The following is a 26,311-nucleotide window of genomic DNA, read 5'->3' as shown; positions in this document are numbered from 1 at the left end:
TGACTGGTTTCCCAGACCCAGATTAAGCCTTGTCCTAGACTAAAAAGCATCACGAGCATGCTTTTTAATCCAAGACGTTTAATCCTTAGAGTGGACCTGTACATCTGTCATAGTTACAGTTGGGCTAGAGGTTTTTAGAAGTTTTAACTAAGGCCTGGAGGTTTACATGGTCAGGCCATATGCTCAGGAAAAACTCCTGCCCCCAGTGATAATACTACACAGTCTTCCAGCAGAGTGACTCAGAGCTACAGTATCACACTGAAGGGAACTTCCTTCATAATGCTGTTGTCGGAAGGAAGCGCTACACCAACTCTACACGACGCTGTTAGCTCACTAGCTAGTTAAACACAAACAATCAGGGAGAGAGGCCACAGTCCCGCTGTATTGTCCAGTTAAATCACATCTAAATACAGGGAAATTGACATCCCATAACAAATAACATAAAAATGTTCCTTAAAGTACAAGGCGAACGGTTCAGCTTCCAACAATCACAAAACAAACATCCTTTCCAAGAGCTCTCGCTGCTCGGCCCCATTTCACATTTCTGGGAGGGCTTTGGAATGCCTCTGTAGTTATACATGTTATTGTATGTAACAAGTCTGTAACAAGGTTATAGTTAGAGTTGGCCAGCTGGTATGCCAGTGTTGCAGGGTATCAGGCCTACGGAGTGGAATGCAACAGTCAGACAAAAACCATCTAAATCCAACGAGACCAAATGGAAGATGTCAGACCAAGGTCCTAGGTGGTCTGTTTTTCCCCATTTAAATATGACATATTTAATGTGACTTAGAAAAGCCTAGCAGTCCTGCGGAACACACTGCACCTAAAACTACAGTGTAGACATTCTTCACGATACACTCATGAAGCTGGTGTTTATTGGGGGAGAAAACGTATGCTCGTGAAGGATCGAGGGCAAGGGACGGAGAAGAAGAAAGTGACAGAGGCTAAGAGAAAGAGAGGATAGGACAGAGAATGAAGAAAGAGGGGCCTCCTCTGCATTGGTGCTTTCATTGTGGGATGTAAACAATGCCTGTTTTGATAACCTCTGACCTCTCTCTACATAGGGCCAATAGCGGTGACAAAGGCTCTTTTTGAGCCTGTTTCAAGTGGCTTGGAGGGCGAGAGAAAAGGATTAATTAAATGAAGCTGACTCAAAGAAGACGTATTATAAAGCCCTTTTCATTGGTTCTGAGGTGCCTCTAGTTTCAGGTGGTTGAAACCTTAGCGACTCTAGTTGGGAACTTGTCAGTGGTGTGAGATAGAATGGGTGGATACTGAGATAGGAGTGACCCTTAGACATTTACGGTGGTCTCCAGGTCATTATAGATTATGCAAGGTCATACTTTTGTAATATATAGCCCCAGGAGGTTGGTGGCACCTTAACTGGGAGGACAGGCTCATGGTAATGGATGGAGCGGAATGAGTGGAATTGTATCAAATATATCTAACACATGTATTTGATGCCATTCCATTCGCTCCTTTCCAGCCGTTATTATGCATAGGTGTTAAGTGAATACATATACTAGCAATTGATCTGACCCGAGGCAATCCACAAAAGATAAAGCAGTCATAGATATGAGAGATGTGAGATGTAATTAAGAAGCTGTGGTCAATGTATGCATGATATATCTCAAAGTTCATTGTATGTGTAACGTCTGCTTCTAACTCACACCCTCAAACACATAGATCCCGTGAACGCAGCTCACTTTCCAGCACACTTTCCAACTCACACTCCTGTACTTTAGCCTATCGTATTTTGTGTTATCTCCCTATTGCCTGATCTCCCGTACTATGTTACTAGCCTTTTCCCTGCCTGTACTGTTGCCTTTTTGGACCCCCTGTGTATGACCTTCTGCCTGTCCCTGGACACAGCTACCTGCCTCCTCCTGTGGTCCTTTACAGTAAACGCCCTGCGCTTGAAACCAGCTCTCTGTCTCCCATCGTGTTCATTACAGTATGTCTGTGAATCAGTATTTGATTTTCGTGTGTGATGTGTGTGTGTGTGTATATAAGAGAATGTGTGTGTGTCTCTGTGAATGTGTGTGTGTCTCTGTGATGTGATTGTGTTGGTGTCTTTGTGACTGTTGGTGTGTATGTGTTTCTGTGATGTGTGTGTGTGTGTATCTGTGATGTGTGTGTATCTGTGATGTGTGTGTATCTGTGATGTGTGTGTATCTGTGATGTGTGTGTATCTGTGATGTGTGTGTTTCTGTGATGTGTGTGTATCTGTGATGTGTGTGTATCTGTGATGTGATTGTGTTGGTGTCTTTGTGACTGTTGGTGTGTATGTGTTTCTGTGATGTGTGTGTGTGTGTATCTGTGATGTGTGTGTATCTGTGATGTGTGTGTATCTGTGGTGTGTGTGTATCTGTGATGTGTGTGTATCTGTGATGTGGTGTGTATCTGTGATGTGTGTGTTGCTGTGATGTGTGTGTTGCTGTGATGTGTGCGTTGCTGTGATGTGTGCGTTGCTGTGATGTGTGTGTATCTGTGATGTGTGTGTTGCTGTGATGTGTGTGTATCTGTGATGTGTGTGTATCTGTGATGTGTGTGTTGCTGTGATGTGTGTGTTGCTGTGATGTGTGTGTATCTGTGATGTGTGTGTATCTGTGATGTGTGTGTGTGTATCTGTGATGTGTGTCTATCTGTGAGGTGTGTGTGTGTATCTGTGATGTGTGTGTGTGTATCTGTGATGTGTGTGGTGTGTGTGTGTGTGTATCTGTGATGTGTGTATATCTGTGATGTGTGTGTATCTGTGATGTGTGTGTATCTGTGGTGTGTGTATCTGTGGTGTGTGTATCTGTGATGTGTGTGTGTGCTGTGATGTGTGTGTATCTGTGATGTGTGTGTATCTGTGATGTGTGTGTTTCTGTGATGTGTGTGTATCTGTGATGTGTGTGTATCTGTGATGTGTGTGTTTCTGTGATGTGTGTGTTTCTGTGATGTGTGTGTATCTGTGATATGTGTGTGTATCTGTGATATGTGTGTATCTGTGATATGTGTGTATCTGTGATGTGTGTGTATCTGTGATGTGTGTGTATCTGTGATGTGTGTGTTGCTGTGATGTGTGTGTTGCTGTGATGTGTGTGTTGCTGTGATGTGTGTGTATCTGTGATGTGTGTGTTGCTGTGATGTGTGTGTGTATCTGTGATGTGTGTGTATCTGTGATGTGTGTGTGTGTATCTGTGATGTGTATCTGTGATGTGTGTGTGTGTGTGTGTGTATCTGTGATGTGTGTGTATCTGTGATGTGTGTGTATCTGTGATGTGTGTGTTGCTGTGATGTCTGTGTTTCTGTGATGTGTGTGTTGCTGTGATGTGTGTGTTGCTGTGATGTGTGTGTTGCTGTGATGTGTGTGTTGCTGTGATGTGTGTGTGTGTTGCTGTGATGTGTGTGTATCTGTAATGTGTGTGTATCTGTGATGTGTGTGTTGCTGTGATGTGTGTGTATCTGTGATGTGTGTGTATCTGTGATGTGTGTGTATCTGTGATGTGTCTGTATCTGTGATGTGTGTGTTGCTGTGATGTGTGTATATCTGTGATGTGTTTGTGTATCTGTGATGTGTGTGTATCTGTGATGTGTGTGTATCTGTGATGTGTGTTGCTGTGATGTGTGTGTATCTGTGATGTGTGTGTATCTGTGATGTGTGTGTTGCTGTGATGTGTGTGTATCTGTGATGTGTGTGTGTGGTGATGTGTGTGTGCTTATCTGTGATGTGTGTGTGTGTATCTGTGATGTGTGTGTATCTGTAATGTGTGTGTATCTGTGATGTGTGTGTTGCTGTGATGTGTGTGTTGCTGTGATGTGTGTGTATCTGTGATGTGTGTGTGTATCTGTAATGTGTGTGTATCTGTGATGTGTGTGTATCTGTAATGTGTGTATATCTGTGATGTGTGTATATCTGTAATGTGTGTGTATCTGTGATGTGCCTGAGTTTGTCAGATGCCTCAGTCTGGAGCTGTGGGCTATTTGTCATGGCTGGGATTCGTTATGTGTGTGTCCCTGTCCCCGTGCAGCCGGTGTGATCACTGCTGACCCCCGTGACAGGCACAGCGCCTTCATTATGTCACCAAGGCAGCACTGTCACCAGCGCCACTCTCTAACTGTCTGTGTGACACCCCTGGGTTGGACTCCAATCTCTCATCTGGGTGTCCACCTGTCTCTGCCTCATGTGTGTTTGTGTGTGTGTGTGTGCGTGTGTGTCAGGGTTTCCGTTAGGAAAATGTGGCACCGGACATTTGACCGGCAACATATGCATTGGGTGCCTTAACCTGATTAGGGCGTCCACCCACGGTCCTCAGAATGACAGAAATCACATTGTGATTATGGTAATGCATATTAACAGAACACGCAAGTGGAGGATGCAATGATGTGCGCTCCTTCTTACCAAATTCTGATGTGCACTTTGAAGATGTTCCAGTAACTGTCCACATGTACTTTTCCTCTGCCAACAAGACAAGTAATGTACAGCAAAATCGCTAGCCTGTCAATCTACTATCCCCTATAGTAGAAAGGTTTACCTATTCTATTGGTCAGCTTGTCAAGAAATAAATCTGCTATTCCAAACAGACTCTGGGACAGTTGTGGGAAAGCAATGAGTCTGATGCAGCAGATCAGAACGTTTAGCTTAAAACGTTGATACACTATTCTTTTTTCACATAAGCGCAACAATCCGCATAAGGCAGTAGGCTACACGCAGGTGTTAGTTCCATAATGCAATTAGCGGGAAAACACCATTTTCTAAAGGCACCGCACATTGCGTGCCTTTAGAGAGGAGATCTAATAGGCTACTTTGAAGCAAGGTAAGGCGCCTCATAATGTATTAAAACATTTGTAGGTGTATTCACTTGTGCGCGCGTGTGTGTGTGTGTGTGTGTTCAGTCTTTTATGTATTGACATAATTATTTTACATTTCAATCTAGGCAAAGGCTTTTGCTAAAAAATCACATTAAATAGTATACCAATTCCCCCAACAGAAATCCATTCCTCCATGGTAGTCTCGCTGTAATCACTAATTATTCAATTATGTCCTATTAGAGGATGGGTGTTGCCAATGTCTCCGCCCAGGCTATTCAGCCCCTGCGCTCTGTCGGGGGGAGACCCTGAGGGCCCTTGTGAGCCTGTGATTAGTGATGTGTCTGCAGAGAGGTGACAGAATCCCTCTTCAAATATTTTGTCTTCATTTTACGGCTACCGAGATGCAATTACGGAGCAGCGGTTCATTACCGCGCGGCGCTTCTTCATGTTTTATGCATGCTTTTCATTTACCGTTTTATTAATGAGCCAGCTAGGCTGGCCACCTTCACACTGCAGCCTGCAGGCACTATGGACACTGATGTGGGTTTGTGGTGGGTGTGTTGGGTGTGTGTGTGGAGGGGGGGGGGGGGGGGGGGGTTGTGTGTGTGTGTGTGTGCACAATAGATGGTCATTGGTCAGTCTCCCCCCACCCTGCCCTTCCCCTGCCTGGGTTTCCAGGTGGATCTGGGTTTGGCGGAGGTAGAGGGGATTGGAGAGGGCCAGTAGGGGTGACTAACTGCACCTCCCTCTGCAGAAAAAACTCCATCTGCATCCAGCATTGAGACAGATGAGTCCAATTTGGCTCCTTAACTTTTCTGCAGTGTGATGGATGTGTGGTGGTTGTGCGCGGTGAGTGAGAGAGAGGGGGGTGAGGGGGACTCACGCGGCACTCCGCACCCCTCAGCTCTGGCCCGGCCAGGGAGGGACACCCGGCCATCGGCAGGTTATTGATGACCTCACAGTGCCACGCCACGCTGGCCAAACCCAAGCTAATAGGCTAACTGGACACGGTTCTGAATGATTTTCCTCTCACACCGGATAACAGCGGGACCATCTGCACGACTGATGAGTCTTTGATAAGAACGACTCTCCGCGGGCCTAGATAAATATTTTATCAAGCATAATGGAAATTGTCAAATCAATCTAATTGTGTAATACATTACGAAGACATCAAAATTAAACAATGCACATATGCTATCATTTCATTTTTACGACGGGCAGGCGGCCGGGCACCCGTGGGGCTTCTTGGGGACCTCGGGGCTGGCAGCGCCCACTCTGGATATACGTCTCCCCTGTGCTGCCCATGAGCCGCCTCACACACATTTCATCAACGGATCCATTTTTCAAATGTGGACAACTGTGAGGCATAATTACATTAGAGCCTGATGGCATTTAGCCACAGTGTATATATATATATATATATATATATATATATAGAGAGAGAGAGCAGTATGGTACAGATACAGCAGTATGGAAGTGATGAATACAAATTCAATCAATTACTGTATCATTTTCTCCTTTAATACGTATGAATAGTATATTTTCACAGAGTTAGTTATTGGAGGTGAGATGAACTGGTTAAATCAGGAAGCATTTCGAAGTACTGTTCTGTTGGTAGTCGTGGAAGATGTTGTGTGAGACAGTGTATTATTTGCGAATGGTAATGATAATTTGTGTGCATGTGTGTGCAAAAACAGTATTTGGATGCATTTTCTCTTTATGTCTCAATGAGGAGGGGTAAGGTATTGCTGGGCGGCTGTCTGTTGCAGTAGAGGGATGAGGACAGAGGACAGGAATGGGGGGAGCACTCAGAGTAAACAAAGCCGCTATCAAGCGTCTTAGTGTTTTTCTCACCCATTCTCACCCTCTCCCACTCTCTTTCCCACCATTTTGTCCTTTCACCTCTACCTCCTCGCCCCCCCCCCCTTTCCTCCCTCTGTGTCTTCCCTCTCTTTCCACTCGTCCTGCGGGCCCCTCGGGGCCCGGGGTCAGTAGCTGATGCGCTGGCCTTTTAAGCCCGGCCTGATGTATGGCCTGTGGAAACAATGTGAGACCTTGGTTATTATTCTGTTTGCTTTTGGCTCTGACAGGCTTGAGTTAGCGTCCGACTGGGATCCTATCTCATTAGGCCAAATGCTGGAGTAAAACAATCATAAAAATCATTTGGCAACCAGCATCCACTTAGGAGCGCCTGTCATGCAGGTTGAAGATAAACTCTGCAAATTGGAGTTAGGGAGAGAGTGAGAGGGAGAGATGGAGAGAGAGTGAGGCCCATATGCTCCCTGCCGTTAGGGACTCTTAATGATATGAGGTGGTTGAGTTTATATGGAGGTGCCTCTGCCTCTCCATTGATAATATTGATTGTGGTTACAGAACCCTCAACCTTGGCTTCACAGTGCACGTGTGTGTGTGTGCGTGCGTGTGCTGTGTGGTGTGCGTTGATTTGGAAACCTTTTGTTTATGCATTAGTATGGATTGGGTATGGTTTTGTGTGTGTTGTGGGTAAAATGTGTGTGTGAGTAGGGGAGGAAGCCTACAACAGTGGCTCTGAGGTGTGATCTATATGCATGTCAACCCTCTCTCTCTCTCTCTCACACACACACACACACACTCACTCTCTCTCTCTCTCTCTCTCTCTCTCTCTCTCTCTCTCTCTCTCTCTCTCTCTCTCTCTCTCTCTCCCCTACTCTTGTTCTTCCCCTCCCCACCTCGTCGAAACATACATCTTTATCAAGCGCCTGTTGTCAGACAACATTAGATAATTAATAGGTCATTTGTCAGCCCTGTGAGAAACATGTTAAAATCCCCCCGCGCTACCGGGATAAATCCAGTTGTCTACTCAGATGCCTTTGTTGTGTCAGGCTGCCATCGGCGGCACACATTTACCATAAAAAGGGCCTCATTATTAATCACAACTAATGCTAATTAATTAGGTGTCTCTGTGTGTGTGTGTGTGTGTGTGTGTGTGTGTGTGTGTGTGTGTGTGTGTGTGTGTGTGTTCACAAAGGGACGGGGCCTAACTTTCAGTTGTTGTACGGTGTTAATTGGTGGACTTAACGCAGGGATGTTAATTGAGTGTTTTCCATTGGGGGAGTGGAGGAGTAGTTGACTAACAGGCGGCAGGAGAAAAAACACAAGACAATGTACTCATTAATTAACACACTCTAAGTGCACTGCTCTGGTAAGGGTTGCGCTGTGTGTGTATGTATGTATACACTGAGTGTACAAAACATTAAGGACACCTTCCAAATATTGAGTTGGCCCCCCCTCCCACCTTTGCCCTCAGAACAGACTCAATTTGTCGGAGTATGGACTCTACAAGGTGTTGAAAGCGTTCCACAGGGATGCTGGCCCATGTTGACTCCAATGCTTCCCACAGTTGTGTCAAGTTGGCTGGATGTCCTTTGGGTGGCGGACCATTCTTGATACACACGGAAACTGTTGAACATGAAAAAACCCAGCCCGGTTGTAGTTCTTGACACAAACCGTTGTACCTGGTACCTACTACCATACACTACCATACCCTGTTCAAAGGCACTTACATCTTTTGTCTTGCCCATTCACCCTCTGAATGGCACACATACACAATCCATGTCTCAATTGTCTCAAGGCTTAAAAATCCTTCTTTAACCTGTCTCCTCACCTTCATCTATACAGATTTAAGTGGATTTAACAAGTGACACCAGTAAGGGATCATAGCTTTCACATGGATTCACCTGTCCTGGAAAGAGCAGGTGTCCTTAATGTTTTGTACAAGCAGTGTGCATACGTGTGTGTGTATATATTTTAGCTTACTAAATATGTGCATGTGTCTAAACCTTGAAATTATCATTATAAGGGTTTACTACTTTATTTAAACATCTAGAAATGTTTTTTGTTTACATGTTTGTTGTTCATGTGCACATACACTACATATTGTGGTACATACTGTATGAAGTAATAATTGTGGGTTATTTGGCTTGCCTTCAGTGTACTTGACTTGATGTGTGTCCTTGGTTTAGTGACATCTCCTTTCCCCAGCTCTTTCTCTGCTGAGCTGCTGAGGGTTTGGCTGCTGTTGGAGCTCCTGTTCGGGCCCCTGTTGGCCCCTGGAGGCCTCTCCATCGCTCAGCCTCCCAGTAAGCTCAGAATGCCCAGAAGAACTCCAGGATTCCTCACAGGACACAGGCTCAGAGCTCTCTCACAACGCACTCACAATGTTCTTACAACGCTTTCGTCTCAAACCCGAGAAAGGAAATATTCATAAATACGCTGTAATTACTAGTATTTAAGGAAATAGTAATAAACTATTATTTACCTGTCAGAGTTTCAATTCAAAACCCCATTTAGCAGACTCCCATTCAGAACCTGTTGAGATGGTTGTTGTACGCTCTCTCTCTCTCTCTCTCTTTCTCATTCTCTCTCTCTCATTCCCCCTCTTTCCCCCTCTCTCCCTCTCCTGATTGGGTTCCTTCTGTATGACAGTATGTATTGGCCAGCTTTGGTATGATGATGCTATATGATGCTATAGTGTGTTTATGTTTTTAAACAGGATGATCTACAGTGGCAAGAAAAAGTTTGTGAACCCTTTGGAATTACCTGGATTTCTCAATACATTGGTCATCAAATTTGATCTGATCTTCATCTAAGTCACAATAAAAGACAAACATAGTGTGCTTAAACTAATAACACACAAGTTATTGTATTTTTATTGTCTATATTGAATACATAAATTAAACATTGACAGTGTAGGTTGGAAAAAGTATGTGAACCCCTAGGCTAATGACTTTTCCAAAAGCTAATTGGAGTCAGGAGTCAGCTAATCTGGAGTCCAATCAATGAGACGAGATTGGAGATGGTTGGTTGGAGCTGCGTTGCCCTATAAAAAACACTCACAAAATTTGAGTTTGCTATTCACAAGAATCATTGCCTGATGTGAACCATGCCTTGAACAAAAGAGATCTCAGAAGACCTAAGATGAAGAATTGTTGACTTGCATAAAGCTGGAAAGGCTTACAAAAGTATCTCTAAAAGCCTTTATGTTCATCAGTCCACGGAAAGACAAATTGTCTATAAATGGAGAAAGTTCAGCACTGTTGCTACTCTCCCTAGGAGCGGCCGTCCTACAAAGATGACTGCAAGAGCACAGCGCAGAATGCTCATTGAGGTTAAGAAGAATCCTAGAGTGTCAGCTAAAGACTTACAGAAATCTCTGGAACATGCTAACATTTCTGTGGACGAGTCTTCGATACGTAAAACACTATACAAGAATGGTGTTCATGGGAGGACACCACGAAAGAAACAACTGCTGTCCAAAAAAAACATGCGTGTGAAGTTTGCAAAAGGGCACCTGGATGTTCCACAGCGCTACTGGTCAAATATTCTGTGGACAGATGAAACTACAGTTGAGTTGTTTGGAAGGAACACACAACACTATGTGTGGAGAAAAAAAGGCACAGCACACCAACATCAAAACCTCATCCCAACTGTAAAGTATGGTAGAGGGAGCATCATGGTTTGGGGCTGCTTTGCTGCCTCAGAGCCTGGACAGCTTGCTATCATCAACAGAAAAATGAATTCCCAAGTTTATCAAGACATTTTGCAGGAAAATGAAAGGCTATCTGTCCGCCAATTGAAGCTCAACAGAAGTTGTGTGATGCAATAGGACAACCACCCAAAACACAGAAGTAAATCAACAACAGAATGGCTTCAACAGAAGAAAATACACCTTCTGGAGTCCTGACCTCAACCCGATTGAGATGCTGTGGCATGACCTCAAGAGAGGCTTCCCTGTGGCTCAGTTGGTAGAGCATGGTGTTTGCAATGCCAGCATGGTGTGTGTGCAACGCCAGGGTTGTGGGTTCGATTCCCACGGGGGGCCAATACAAACAAAAAAAAATACAAAAAAAAATGCATGAAATGAAATGTATGCATTCATTACTGTAAGTCGCTCTGGATAAGAGTGTCTGCTAAATGACTAAAAGAGAGAAGTTCACACCAGACATCCCTAGAATATTGCTGAACTGAAACAGTTTTGTAAAGAGGAATGGTCCAAAATTCCTCCTGACCGTTGTGCAGGTCTGATCCGCAACTGCAGAAAACATTTGGTTGAGGTTATTGCTGCCAAAGGAGGGTCAACCATTTATTAAATCCAAGGGTTCGCATACTTTTCCCACCCTGCACTGTGAATGTTTACATGGTGTTTTCAATAAAGACATCAAAACGTATAGTTGTTTGTATGTTATTAGTTTAAGCAGACTGTCTTTGTCTATTGTTGTGACCTAGATGAAGATCAGATCAAATTTTATGACCAATTTATGCAGAAATCCAGGTATTTCCAAAGGGTTCACATACTTTTTCTTGCCACTGTATCTCTTAGTCTTTCAATGCCTCATCCCTTACAGCAGTGTCAGGGGAAGACATTATAACTATGACATTAAAGGGATGTTGCTGGGATGTTTCTCAGAGAAACATCTCACTCAGGAGGTGTCCCTGCCCAGTCAGCGGTGGGGCTGAGAGGTCAGAGGTCAGCTGTAATGTCGGTGATGACACAGATGTCTGTGGGTGGTTCATGTTGGGAGGCCCATACTTCCCAGGAGGCGCAGGAGGCCATTTTGCATCCAGCTTCAATGATGGCTTAAAAGGATACTGTGAGATTTTATGATTTATGTTGTTTTGTATTCTTACCCAGAGTCAGATGAACTCCTGGATACCATTTGTGTCTCTGCGTGCAGTTTGGAGGTTGTTGAAGTTAGCATATAGTTAGCTTAGCGCAATTGCTGGAAATCTCCCGATAGAGTAGCCAGCTCCTCTCAAATGGAAGGAAATAGACATTCTAACTACTCCAAAGCTGGGTGGTTGCAATCTCTGTACATCTCTATACAACAATAGGACAGGGAATGAGGAAGTGGATTGAATCTTGTTTCTTATAATTGTCAGTAAAATGAACATATTTATAAAATATAAATGACTATGTATAGCTACGTGAAAATGAAAGTGTAGATCTTAGAGATAATGTATTGGCATCCCAAGGTCATGCACTGAGCAGAACACCGGAATAATTATCCCTGTGAGTCATTGTAATCTTTATTAGTGTCATTTAGTCTCATAAGGGAGGGGTTGCCAAAAATATAATTACATTCTTAAAGAATATTCAGAACTTTTATTATTCAAAAACATAAAATACCATCATACTGTCAAAAAATTGAAAATGTAATGTTGGCCATATCGCTCAGTCCCAGTCTTCATGTAAGATCTGTGGTATAATGGCGTGTCCCCTTCGCCTGTCTGTCAAAAACGGTGGACAAATGAACCTTGCAGACAAGCTGAGTCCCACCCATAAGGTGAGGAGTTCATTTCCATATGTAATGTAGTCCCGTGTGGCTCAGGTGATAGAGCATGGTGTTTGCAATGCCAGGGTTGTGGGTTTGATTCCCACGGGGGACCAGTATGGAGAAAAAAATGTATGAAATGTATGCATTCACTACTGTAAGTCGCTTTGGATATGAGCGTCTGCTAAATGACTAAAATGTGAATGAAAGACCCCTGTCAATCATGCCTATAGCCATCTGTGATTGGCCTGATAGATAAGGGTTTTGCCATGCCACTATAAACTGACTTTGGCTAGCTGAACAATCTACTAGATTGAGCCTCAATTGAATATCGGAGTTTGTTAAGACTGTATATGTTTTCTATTCTGAAAGATTTAATGTGAAATATGTCATGGAGGGATGAATTTACATTTCTTATATGTCTATCTTTCTGCTTCTTTTAATATTTATGTTGTGCTTTTTTTACACTGTACATCCCAATAAATAGGAAACATTCAGAGACAGAGGGAGAAAGAGAGAGAGGAAGAGATAGAGGGATACAATAGGCCATGTGTGTAGGAGTGTGTTTTGCGTCTGTGTGTGACTATGTCCACAGGTAGCTTATTTCTCTGTAAACATATGTTTCTCTTTGTCCCGCTGGTGCGTCCCCTGGCGTGCCTAGGCAGTGGCTGGGTCACGCCTCCATTAGGGCTTTTGTCACGGTGATTAATAGCACCTTCTATCATCTATAATTCACTCCCTGATGACGGTGGGGCTTGCACTGGCACTGCTCCGGGTAATGGTATGATGTATGAGTCCGCCCAACACCTAGTGGCATAGGTGAAAATCATTCCCGCCCATGCAGATACCGTCCCGAGAACAAATGTTTTCCCTCCTAATAAGAAGGAATGAATTTGGTGTCGAGAGTGAGCGGCAGAACACTGGACATGTGTGCCTACTGTGTGCGCGTGCATGTGTGTGTAGAATTATGGCATATTTTGCTTTATGTTCTACTCATTCTAAGTTTGAGATCATTATTTTCATTGGTGCCAAAATGCCGTGTGTTTTGGATCAGCCTCAAATACAGACATTTACTTTTAGTGTTCATGTCACTTACTCTTTTAGCATAAGATATGAGAGTACAGACCATGTAGGGACAGCGTTGGCTGTCCAGACGTGGTGTTGAGAGTTGGGTTTTGTGTAGTATAATCATCATTTGTCATCTATCCTAATGATGTAATGATGTTGATGAACGTCGTGTACAGGATGTTGCCTCTAGCTGGAGTTCCCCTTTTCTACCCAGAATTCCTTTGGTGTGCCTCTTTTTGAAGGGCGTCAACTCGCGGTGATGAGGTAATCGCCAAGATTGAACAAATAAACAAAAGTACATGGCCATCAGTCAGTACACCGCCCACACCACCGGCCCCACCAACACGCGCATGCGCACAGACAGACAGACAGACAGACAGACAGACAGACAGACAGACAGACAGACAGACAGACAGACAGACAGACAGACAGACAGACAGACAGACAGACAGACAGACAGACAGACATGTGCTCATGCATGAGCTTGCACGCACGCACACTATGACCACTGATCTGTGGTCATTGTCCTTCAAAATGTTACACTATAGGTTCTGAGCAGAACTGCAGTCTCACACTTATGTCTCGTCTGAAGATAAAACCACCGTTTTTAAAACATTCAACACAGCATATTTAGCTTTTTGGAAACGTTTACATTTCTGAAATGTATGTTTATGGATCAAAATGATTCCCCCGCTTGAATCGACCAAACTTGGGGAATTTCTGGTCTAAATCAAATATAAGCTATGAGACCAGTTGGAGGGAAATGTCATAGGAGAAACAGCATAGAAGGGATACAGTTACTTTTAAAAGCCCTCGGTCTCAGCCATATGGCAAACTTCATCTCCAGGGTTATAACCACGTTACACAGTCCTGCACAGAAAATCATTACACATGCTGGTATAGCCACATTGGGTTTCAGGGCCTGCTCGGCACAACAGACATTAAAAGCTTTGCTCCTTAAACATGCTGGCCCACATAGTATGTGTCAAACACAATGGCAATACAGACGTGGTGACGGACGATTGCACTGGAGAGAAAGTACAACAAAACCTTTTTCAAACATTACTTGTGCACTCACATGCATATTCATGCAGACAACGCAGAAATATAAGAAATGCCACAAGAAATGACTGGAAGTTGAGTCAAGCGAGCAATATAATTTTTAATCACTCAGCTGTTTAAAATATGCCATTATACAGTGAATCATGATACCATATAGGATATGGTATTTAAGATGAATAAAGATAGGTTTGAGGATAAATGCACAATATAAAAAACAAAATATACAACAAATACAAAAATCAGGAATTTTCTCTCTCTTGTCTGTCATTTCTCTCTACAATCTCTTTTTGTCCTTGTTCAACATTGCACTATTACTCTATGATAAACTCTATAAGGTGAATGCACCAAGCTCTGGATAAGAGCGTCTGCTAAATGACGTAAATGTAAATGTAAATGTACAGTACGCATTGGCTAGGCATTAAGAAACAGCATGGATAGATGATAAAATGATAAGAGATTCACACTTTAGAAATGGCTTCCATGGTGATCTATGGTATCCATTTAAGTGATAATGCCTGAAAGCTGGTGTTTAGAGGGATATATAAGCATTCGTCTCAAGCTGGCAAACCGTGCCAATATATCCTCCAAACACCAGCTTTGAGGGCATTATCACTTTTATACAATGGGTTACCATCATAATCAAATAATAATTAACATATTTGAATTAAAAACATTATTTTTATTAATTTATTCATACTATAACATCCTTCCACAAATGTAGGGTTGCTACCCAAGCCGGCTGGTCATTGATTCTATCGGTTCAGTTGCCAGAGACGCGACCCAGTCGTTAAGTCTTTTTGTTCTGTATTTATGGATGCGACCCAGTCGTTTATTCTAAATGTTCCATTGCCATACTGGCTGGCAACGTTCATATCCCTTGCGTGCTAGCTAGACAACTACGGCAAACTTACAGTCACGTCAAACAGTGCAGCCAGAGTAACAACAAAGTAGCTGCATTTGCATTTGTTTAAGCTGTTTTCTAGTGACATTTATTTGGATACGTCCATAACAATGAGCTAATGATGCGTGATTTCGCCTGGCATAAAAAATGTGCTCTCTCTTCAGGACACTGTTGTTCAGAGGAGCTAGCTAACAACACAGCTAACACAATCACTTCAATCTGAAGCTGGAAAGACTGCAAACTAGCTGCACTTTGTTTCGTTTGCCTGTTTTCTGTTGACATTTGGATGGACCAACCCTTCCTTCCATTACCTGACCCTGCACCAATATAGTCCACTGTCGGTCTATAAAGGTTAGAGATAAGCACAGAGGACTTAGGGTCAGACACGTTCCCTCTGCCCCTCAGCTCCTCAGGTAAGTGCAGAGTCCAGAATCAGAACATCTCCCTCCAGACCTCTATGACGGTACCTCTGGACTCTGTGGAGCTTTGTAGTGCTGGAGCACAGACTAGACTGTGACTGTGTCCCTCTGAAAACGTCCCATTTACAGGAACCAGGTCAGCTCAAACTCACTGTGAGGCACTGCTACGTCCCTGTCTGCTGGGTTGACAGAGAGGGAAAGATCAGGGAGTAATTCCCTGTTAGGCTGTCAGTCATCATGTCCATCCTCTGACTCTTTTTCCCTCGGGCCATGTCGCTTAGTGGTTTCCCAGAGTGCATCTTGTCAGTTCGATATACAGGGGAGAGCCCCTGTTCCATCTGGCTTGATGACTTGATACTCAGGCTCAACCATTAGAAAAATGATCTGGTAGCTGTAACATCAATCTCCTTTTGAAATGACAGAAGTGAAATATCCTTCATCATCTATTAAGATGTTAGAGAAGTAGAATGAAGACCTGTTGTCCAAGACCTGCATTCTGGGCTTCAGATCATCAGGCAGAATCTCTAAAGACGAGTCAGTATCCAAAACTAAGCTTGTTGTGGCTACTCCATTTGGTAATTGATGTCTGTACACTTGCAGTACACTGTTGTAATCCTTTTTACTCTTGATTTCTGTCCTACCTCCAGAGGGCACTTCAATGATCTTCATCTGATTCGTCTTTCTACAAACCGTCAGTCAAAACCTGACCTGGTCTGTGAGCTGCCCACCATTCAGTGTTGTTGTTACCACTGTCGGATTCTCTTAGGGGGTATAGAACATATGATGATGTCAAGTCAAACCCAATTCTTATTGCGTTCATCATTAAAGTGTCCCCCTCTCTTGTTGACTTGTAGAAAACGGGTCTCTTGAAACAAAATGTCTTAAAATGAGCAGCAATATTCACTTGTTCAAATACAGTTGAAGTCGGAAGTTTACATACACTTTATCCAAATACATTTAAACTCAGATTTTCACAATTCCTGTCATTTAATCCTAGTAAAAAATCCCTGTTTTAGGTCAGTTAGGATCACCACTTTATTTTAAGAATGTAAAGTGTCAGAATAATAGAAGAGAGAATGATTTATTTCCGCTTTTATTATTATGGCCAAACAGTTCTATTTTTGTTTCATCAGACCAGAGGACATTTCTCCAAAAAGTACGATCTTTGTCCCCATGTGCAGTTGCAAACCGTAGTCTGGCTTTTTTATGACGGTTTTGGAGCATTGGCTCCTTCCTTGCTGAGCGGCCTTTCAGGTTATATCGATACAGGACTCGTTTTACTGTGGATATAGATACTTTTGTACCTGTTTCCTCCAGCATCTTCACAAGGTCCTTTGCTGTTGTTCTGGGATTGATTTGCACTTTTCGCACCAAAGTACGTTCATCTCTAAGAGACTGAACGCGCCTCCTTCCTGAGTGGTATGACGGAGGCGTGGTCCCATGGTGTTTATACTGGCGTACTATTGTTTGTACAGATGAACGTGGTACCTTCAGGCATTTGGAAATTGCTCCCAAGGATGAACCAGACTTGTGGAGGTCTACAATTTTTTGTAATTTATGTCAATGTCAATTAGCCTATCAGAAGCTTCTAAAGCTATAACGTCATTTTCTGGAATTTTCCAAGCTGTGTTTAAAGGCACAGTCAACTTCTGACCCACTGGAATTGTGACACAGTGAATTATAAGTGAAATAATCTGTCTGTAAGCAATTGTTGGAAAAATTACTTGTGTCATGCACAAAGTAGATGTCCTAACCGACTTGCCAAATAGTTTGTTAACAAGAAATTTGTGGAGTGGTTGAAAACAAGTTTTAATGACTCCAACCTAAGTGTATGTAAACTTCCGACTTCAACTGTACGTATTCTGTCTCAGAATTGAGGGGAGCAGTGACCAGTGGGAGGACCAGCAAAACAAAGACTTGACAGATGGCATCCATTCTCCCTGTCTTTCTGTCTGTCTCTCTCTGTGAGATTGAGTCTCTGACAGCCCTAATCTACAGCTCATCATCTGGACGTCATCTGACAACTTCCTCTGCTCTTACTGGTGTGGTGGGTTTTCAGAGGTTGTTAGGTAGTGTGAATGATAACACCACTTTTCTCATAAACATTAGTGTGTGATCTGAGAGGCATTTCAAAATATTTCCATGGAAATAATTCAACATGATCTTAACAGCCTAGTTTATTTTTATAAACTACAGTATGAACATCTAAGTAGAGAGTTTGGATGGTGGTTGAGAGGTGTGTGTATGTGTGCGTGCATCTGTGTTTGTTTATGCATGCGTCTGTGTCTCTTTATGTGTGTGCGTCCGTGTGTGCATCTGTGTGTGTGGATCAAAGATTCCAGGCTGACAGCGCAGCGGTGCGGTGTCACACAGCCGTTCAGGAATGTACCGAGGCACAGGGATGTGTAGCTAGAGCCTCATTAGCAACCCCACCGCCCCTCCCAGCTTGTCAGGGCGCGTTAGCCACAGCCTGCCACAGTCACACAGGGGGAGAGGCTGCTTCCTGTGGAGGGTTTCCTGTCTGTCTGTCCTCCCTGGGCCCAGAGCAGGAGGCCCGGCAGGCCTGGCTAAGGCCCGCTCTCAAATTACACCTTCGTTCCCTACTACGATGGGGCAAATCTTAACTTCCACGTAATTTTCACTTAGTCATGGATTGATGTCAGTGGCAGACTGTGCAAATGTGGAAGTTAGGGAGTTAGAATTTGCCCCATAGTGCACTACTTCTGACCAGAGCTCTATAAAGCCCCATAGTGCACTACTTCTGACCAGAGCTCTATAAAGCCCCATAGTGCACTACTTCTGACCAGAGCTCTATAAAGCCCCATAGTGCACTACTTCTGACCAGAGCTCTATAAAGCCCGATAGTGCACTACTTCTGACCAGAGCTCTATAAAGCCCCATAGTGCGCTACTTCTGACCAGAGCTCTATAAGCCCCATAGTGCACTGCTTCTGACCAGAGCTCTATAAAGCCCCATAGTGCGCTACTTCTGACCAGAGCTCTATAAAGCCCCATAGTGCACTACTTCTGACCAGGGCTCTATAAAGCTCTATAGTGCACTGCTTCTGACCAGGGCTCTATAAAGCTCCATAGTGCACTGCTTCTGACCAGAGCTCTATAAAGCCCCATAGTGCGCTACATCTGACCAGAGCTCTATAAAGCCCCATAGTGCACTACTTCTGACCAGAGCTCTATAAAGCCCCATAGTGCGCTACTTCTGACCAGAGCTCTATAAAGCCCCATAGTGCACTACTTCTGACCAGAGCTCTATAAAGCCCCATAGTGCACTGCTTCTGACCAGAGCTCTATAAAGCCCCATAGTGCGCTACATCTGACCAGAGCTCTATAAAGCCCCATAGTGCACTACTTCTGACCAGAGCTCTATAAAGCCCCATAGTGCGCTACATCTGACCAGAGCTCTATAAAGCCCCATAGTGATACAGTAGGATGGATAAAGTAGTCTAAAGTAGTGTGTTATGTGGTGAATAGTATGTCAGGCAGAGCTAAGTCCTACTCTCAAATTACACTTTCATTCCCTACCTCATAGCGCACTACTTTTGACCAGAGGAGACATAAAGTAATAGAACCCTTCCTTCCCAGGACACCACACACTGACGTCAAGAACAGATGCACGCTACTCTTGGATTTAGTAAGAAGCCATTGCCATCTGCACCAATTCAACAAAGCCTAGATTTACATTTGTATTACTTCTAAACAAAATAACTTTTGGAGCTTTTCGTACATTACAATGATGTTTTGATTCTTGCTTGAACAGTCGCTATAGATTATATTTGGTTGTGATCTTTGCAAAATAACTGTTTTGGATGCAGCAGTTGTTAACTAGAATGCTAACGCTCTTTGAGATAAGCTGTAGCTAAAGCTAGCCAAAGAGCCATTTTACTGGTTGAAGTCTAAGTGTTTTTTAAGAATAATGCATTTGATTTGTGATGATGACACAAACGTTATAATAAGCAGGACATTCATACGAGCCTTAACATCAAATTATAATCCAAAAGTAGTGTGAAATGCACTTGGAAGCAACATGTAAATAGAGGCTTTGTTTGCTGGCATTCTATAAGAACTCCCCCGTGTTCTGCCAAATCACCCTCGTGCGGCAATGTTTGCAAACACAAAAAGGGTCTATGGGGTCAAAAGTAGTGCATTATAAATAAGTCCTTTAGACTCCTTTGGCAGAGACACTAGTCGACAAGCAGACATTCAGTGGGCACATGTCAAATAACACCCTATTTTCTATAGTGCACCACTTTAGATCAGAGCCCCATAGTGTTCTTGGTAGTAGTTGTAGTAGTGGCATCTGAGATGAGTACCCTTTCACAATACTGAGCCAAACCATGCTGAGCTGGCCTGGTTACGCATCCACCCACCATAGTTGCCAGAATCATGCTGGAAAGGACAATGTGAAAAGCAGGCATAGTTTGGTTTGAGTCGGCTCTGTAGCGTGAAAAGGATATTGTCACCTGTGGTCAATGTCGGTGTTGTAACAGAGTGGACCACACTTCCTCGTCAGGGCTAGTCAGCCACGTGCGGCCTGGTCCCAAGCAGCCCGGCGAGGGTTCAAGGGTCGGCCTGTGGTGTCCTTTCTCACTGACGTACTCACAATTAACCTCCGCCGACCCGGCCTCAGCTTCCTCTGTTTTCACACAGCGGCTGAGTGATGAAGGTCAGGAAAGGGAAATATAAAACAGTTTAGAACAGCACAATGCTACCGTGGACCCTGTGGACCCGCCCAGCACCAAGCCGAGCCCCAGCTAGCCAAACAATCTGAACCAGCAGCTGCTTCACTATTGACTCTCTTTATCCCTCACTCTGTCTCTCACTCTGTCTCTCCCTCTTTCTCTCTCTTTCTCTCTCTCTCGCTCTCACTCCCCCTGCTCCCTCCCTCCCTCCCTCCCCCCTCCCCCCCCCACTCTCTCTCTCTGTGTTAGGGGTGTTTCTGGGCTACTCTACTATCACAGTAGAATCAAGCCCTTTCCTTCTCTTCAGACACTTGGCCCTGTTATCACAGCCCTGCACCACTTTCCTCCGTCTCCTGTTTATTTTAACTACCCCTACTGATCAAATATTTGTGTTTGAACCTTGTATATTTTCCCATATTATGTTCAATGGAAGATGGAAGATGTAAAGACGATCCTTCCTCATGGTCCTTAGTGTTAGGTCGTAGGTGAGGGGAGGACTGGTTTTTCACTCTGGGTCGGAGAAGGCATAAGCCTCACTCACAACTCTCACAGGGCCATGTTAACTGTAATATGTCATTGATTTGTGCTTGATTACATGATTATTGGCTTGTTTTGCATCTATCTGTGTGTTAGAAAATCATAGACTATGTAGGCTGTAAGTATAGGCTATCCAGTTTACCCTGATGGTGTACTTGTAGGACAATCATCTCCAGCTTCCAAATGGCTCATTCATCTCCCCTCCTCTCCCCTGTAACTACACTACATGACCAAAAGTATGTGGACACATGTTCTCTCATTCCAAAATCATGGGCATTTATATGGAGTTGTTCCCTCCTTTGCTTCTATAACAGCCTCCACTCTTCTGGGAAGGCTTTCCACTAGATGTTGGAACATTGCTGCGGGGACTTGCATCCATTCAGCCACAAGAGCATTAGTGAGGTCGCGCATTGATGTTGGGCTATTAGGCCTTGCTCGCAGGTTGCGTTCCAATTCATCCCAACGGTGTTCGATAGGGTTGAGGTCAGGGCTCTGTGCAGGCCAGTCAAGTTCTTCCACAAATACCATTTCTGTACGGGCCTCGCTTTGTCATGCTGAAACAGGAAAGGGCATTCCCCAAACTGTTGCCACAAAGTTAGAAGCACAGAATTGTCTAGAATGTCATTGTATGCTACAATGTTAAGATTTCCCTTCACTGGAACTAAGGAGCCTGGCCCGAACCATGAAAAACAGCCACAGACCATTATTCCTTCTCCACCAAACGTTATAGTTGGCACTATGCATTCGGGCAGGTAGCGTTCTCCAGGCATCCGCCAAACCCAGATTAATCCATCAAACTGCCATATGGCAAAGCGTGATTCATCACTCCAGAGAACGCGTTTCCACTGCAGAGTCCAATGGCGGCGAGCTTTCCATCACTCCAGCCGATGCTTGGCATTGCGCATGGTGATCTTAGGCTTGTGTGTGGCTGCTCGGCCATGGAAACACATTTCACAAAGCTCCCGACGAACAGTTCTGACGTTGTGCTGACGTTGCTTCCAGAAGCAGTTTGGAACTCGGTAGTGAGTGTTGCAACCCGAGAGCAGTGTTGCAACTGGCGGTCCTGTTCTGTGCCCTAGTGTGGCCTACCACTTCGCGGCTGAGCCGTTGTTGCTCTTAGACGTTTCAACTTCACAATAACACCACTTACAGTTGACCGGGGCAGCTCTTGCAGGACAGAAATTTGACAAACTGACTTGAAAAGGTGGCTTCCTATGACGGTGCCACATTGAAAGTCACTGTGTTCTTCAGTAAGGAAATTCTACTGCCAATGTTTGTCTATGGAAATAGCATGGTTGTGTGCTCGATTTTATACACCTGTCAGCAACAGGTGTGGCAGAAATAGCCGAATCCACTAATTTGAAGGGGTGTCCACATACTTTTGGTGATGTAGTGTATTCCCCAGGTTGCTGCTGTCAATTAGAATGTGTTCTCAGTCAACTTACCTGGTAAAATAAGGGTTAAATAAATCAAATAAAAAGTAGTCTACACTGATGCTGTACTTTAGGTAGAAATGCTAGAGCCTCAAGTTCTCTCTCTCTCTCTCTCTCTCTCTCTCTCTCGCTCCTCCTCTCTCTCTCTCTCTCTCTCTCTCATTTCAGGTAATGGTGAGGACTTTGCCCTCTACCCCTCTGATGTCCTGGATGATGTGTGTGTGTCGGACGGAGACCCCGCGGCACCACCCTCGGCCCCCCCAGCAGAGGACCACCCCTCCCCTGGCTTCTCCGCTGACGATGACGCGTCTCCCCTGGAGCTGTCTCCCTTCCACTCTGCCCTCTACATGCCCCAGGACGAGCTGCCCGTTCCCCCCGACTTCCAGCTGCACCAATCGGGCGTCCCCGGTATCGGTGGCATCCTGGGAATCTGGGCACGGAGGACGCTGGATGTGGGCGAGCGCTTCGGACCATACGTGGGCGAGCAGCGGGCGTGCCTGAGAGACCCCACCCAAGGCTGGGAGGTAGGAGAAACACTTGCTGTTTATTGTCTGAACAGGGGATTCTCTTCTCTCTGTTCTCTGTTACGGAGGGAGGGATGGAGGGAGGGGAGCGGGTCTTAGTTCTTCTGTTAACTTTGTCTCTGCCTCTATGTTGGTCCCTGGGATTGCTGTGGCGTTTGTTGCTGAGTGATGTGAGGTGATCTCACCTCAGCCCAGTCCAATGGGGTAACAGACAGCGCCCCCCCAGGCAGCCCCTCTGCGGTCTGCTCTCTATGCTCTTAACTCAATTAAAATTAAAAGCTATAAATCCTGTGTTTAGCCCCAGTTAAAGACCTACAGTGGCCATCAGCCAATTGCAATATTGGCCAGGCCGCGCACACAATCGAAGGCAGGGGTCACAGGACAAGGTCAGAGGTTAGGAAGTCAGGTGCAGCCTCTGTCTGTGTCAGCCCATGTCTCATTTTACGCAGGGGGATATGAGGGGGAGGGGGGAAAAGGTTGAGGTCATAAGGGTATCAGTCTAATTGAGATCCCCCTAAACAGATCCTCTCCTCCCATTTCGGGATGACAGACCTCCTACTCCTGCGAAAACACTCGGATGTCTTTGTCCTTCTGTAAGACAGCACTAGCAACACCATGCATGACTATCTACTGGTTAACTAACTAACTAACTAACAATCAAACAATCTAACACTAGATAGCATAAATGCCTTTTTGATTAATAAAATCAATGGTGTAGACAAAATAAAAAAGATGATCTAACACTGGTAAACTATGATAACCTACAGAAGTCTCCCAACCCTTAAGCCCAATTTTACGCTAGCTGACTCCTCAGTGTTTGTAGAATATCATCTCTGGTCTATATAAATAGTTTGGGTTTGGATTTGGTTTGGATGGTGGAATGGTGGTCATGGTTAGACTTGCATCATCAACCATCAGGTCTAACTGAGTGGGTTTGGATTTGGTTTGGATGGTGGAATGGTGGTCATGGTTAGACTTGCATCATCAACCATCAGGTCTAACTGAGTGGGTTTAGATTTGGTTTGGATGGTGGAATGGTGGTCATGGTTAGACTTGCATCATCAACCATCAGGTCTAACTGAGTGGGTTTGGTTCCAACAGGACCAATAAATGGTTTCACTCCCACCGTACGTTTCTGTTCCAAGCAGCAACTTATTGTTCATTATTTACTGCTACCATTAGACTCAGCACATCAATTGCCCTAATAGCGAAATGAAATCCTCTCTCTCTCTCCCTCATTGAATTAAAAAAAATAATATATTTAGCTAACATTGGGTTTGAAGATTATTTTTTAAAGTATCTGTCTCTCCCAGAGAGAGATTTACGGCTGGTTGAACAAGCTCTCGGGCTCTGTCTTTTTTTTCCCAGGGAAGGAAATAAAGGAAAAAGGTTTCATGAATTTTAATCCACTGGTAATTTATGGGGAGCTTGAATAATATGTATTTAAAAGGAGCTGAGGATTATGGGAGAAAAGATGGGATGGCCGAGGAGGCAGCACTGTATCATTATGTTTAATTACTTCACTGACAGCGGCCCATAACTCTTTCCATTAAGTAAATAAGTTGTAAAGAATTTATGATGAAATGCCACATTATTCAGAACGGATTTCAGTGATGACATCCCTGCATTAAATATGGTAAACGCCGTTAAGTCCCCCTCCATAGAAAGCCTCGCTCCATCGCGCGCGCACAAACCGTCAATATGCCAATAAGCAAGAGTGTCTGTAAAAAAATAAAAATAATTGATTTGGTAAATGTGAGTTAAGATAGATCTGTTTGCTTTCATCATCAATTCTGCGCGGCGTGCCGGGGTGATGTCACCGACCAGGGAGCGATAAAGGGGTAGCGCCCATCTTGAGCGAGTGATGGAGGGCCGTGAGCGCCCGCCGCCCGGGCCCATGACAGACCGGGGGAAGTTTGTCACCAGGGAGGCCAGCACTCCACGCCATCACCATAAATTTGGGCATTATTCATAAAGGAATATAGTGAGTTATAGCAGAGATGCTTTATGATTACAGGAATGGGGAGTTATGGGTAAGATAGCTTCAGTAAATAAAAGACAGCCAATGTGGTTGTGAGGGCTGGAGGTCCTCCTGCTTTTCACTGAGGGCACAACAAGCCCAACCAGTCAGACCAGGTGTTTGTGTGTGTGTGCGCACGTGCATGCGTTGTATACTTTTCTATGTGGTTGCACGACGGATATATACCTTGTTCACAGGAGCTTTACGATATTTTCCTCTTTAAAAAAAAACTCTGCTTGTTTTACACTGTTTCATTTCAAACAAAATGGAGAGTGTGTTTTTGTACTGTATACAGGTTTCTTCTGGATGTCAATTTAATAACAACTAGAGGACATGAGAGAAGAAAGAATAAAGAGAGAGAGTTTTAGAGAACCATGCTCCAAAGAAAGAAAGAAAGAAAGAAAGAAAGAAAGAAAGAAAGAAAGAAAGAAAGAAAGAAAGAAAGAAAGAAAGAAAGAAAGAAGAAAGAAAGAAAGAAAGAAAGAAAGAAAGGGTGTATTTGTATTTGACCTGGTAGTCTTCATTAGAACCAGCAGCAGGCCTCCATCGTCTCTCCCTCCTCAATGAGATCTCACAAAAGTCGACTCAAGACCTGCTCAGCCGAGGACTGGAACAAGCACCATTTAGTGGAAACAGCGGGGGAGAGGTGAGGGGGGAAGGGTGAGGGTGTTATCAAGGGTTGATCTATTAGTGGAAAGACAAAATGAACTAACCTGTTGTCTGACAGACCAAGGATCAGCATGTGTTGCCTCCCTATTACATTGGAATGTTATTTTTCGGTATTACTGTTGGATTTTATCAGGTTTATCACTGATATATTGAAAATACATAAGTATAGCTATAATGTATGTAATGCTGGTATTATAGAAGTAGATCACATATATTATTGTAACATAAATTGTGTCTGTATTATATGGGGACAATAATAGGATGAGGGACATACTTTTTCCCGAAGCAATTGAATGTTACTTTTTCACGCGGTGATCCTTTTCCGCCTGGATACTCACAACTAGTCCATATTCGCCTTGCTTTTCTTGAGCCATGGGGCACATTGAAATTCAAACACTGTTTGTGTCCGTCCTCCTCAGCTCACCCCACCAGCAACAATGAGAGAGACGGCCCAGCGAGAGAAAGAGTTATCCTCCAACTCAATGAGTTTTCACTGGGGTTCACCCACTGCCTCCCGCTTCATCACACTGGCCCACGGTTTACGGGTCCGGTTCATCACACTGGCCCACGGTTTACGGGTCCGCTTCATCACACTGGGCGGGGCAGGGGGGTTTGGGGGGGGGGACTCAGGGCCTTTGTGCATCTCTTGAGTGGGGGGTGGGAGGAGGGTGGGTGGTGTGGTGGAGATTAGAAGTACTGGGTGAATGGGGAGTCGAGGATTAGGTGTGCTGGTCTGGTCTGGGCCTGCTATCCAGCACAGGGCACAGTAAGGAGGGGAGGAGGTGCGTGGAGCCTCTCTGCTGGTTGTCATTCAGATACCATTCAGATACCACATCAAGACCGGCAGACAGACACGACTAAGGAGGGCGGGAGGG

The 26,311-nt window shown here is 44.4% G+C and overlaps 1 protein-coding gene across 15 annotated transcripts in view; it reads left to right on the top strand.

Annotated features, from left to right (window-relative positions):
- The window catches only part of LOC106580920 (histone-lysine N-methyltransferase MECOM), a 186,009-nt gene that overhangs the window by 39,495 nt on the left and 120,203 nt on the right, over positions 1–26,311 (top strand). For all 15 annotated transcript variants that reach the window (XM_045703658.2, XM_045703670.2, XM_045703668.2 and 12 more), the window contains exon 2: positions 22,392–22,747. In XM_045703658.2, coding sequence (XP_045559614.1) covers positions 22,392–22,747 — 356 coding nt within the window. The remainder of the gene's footprint in view (positions 1–22,391; positions 22,748–26,311) is intronic.

The sequence above is a fragment of the Salmo salar genome, chromosome 20 (genome assembly GCF_965601325.2).
Source record: "Salmo salar chromosome 20, fSalSal1, whole genome shotgun sequence".
Taxonomy (NCBI): Eukaryota; Metazoa; Chordata; class Actinopteri; order Salmoniformes; family Salmonidae; genus Salmo; species Salmo salar.
Note: the sequence above shows the minus strand (reverse complement) of the source record. Positions and strands in the feature narration are given on the sequence as shown.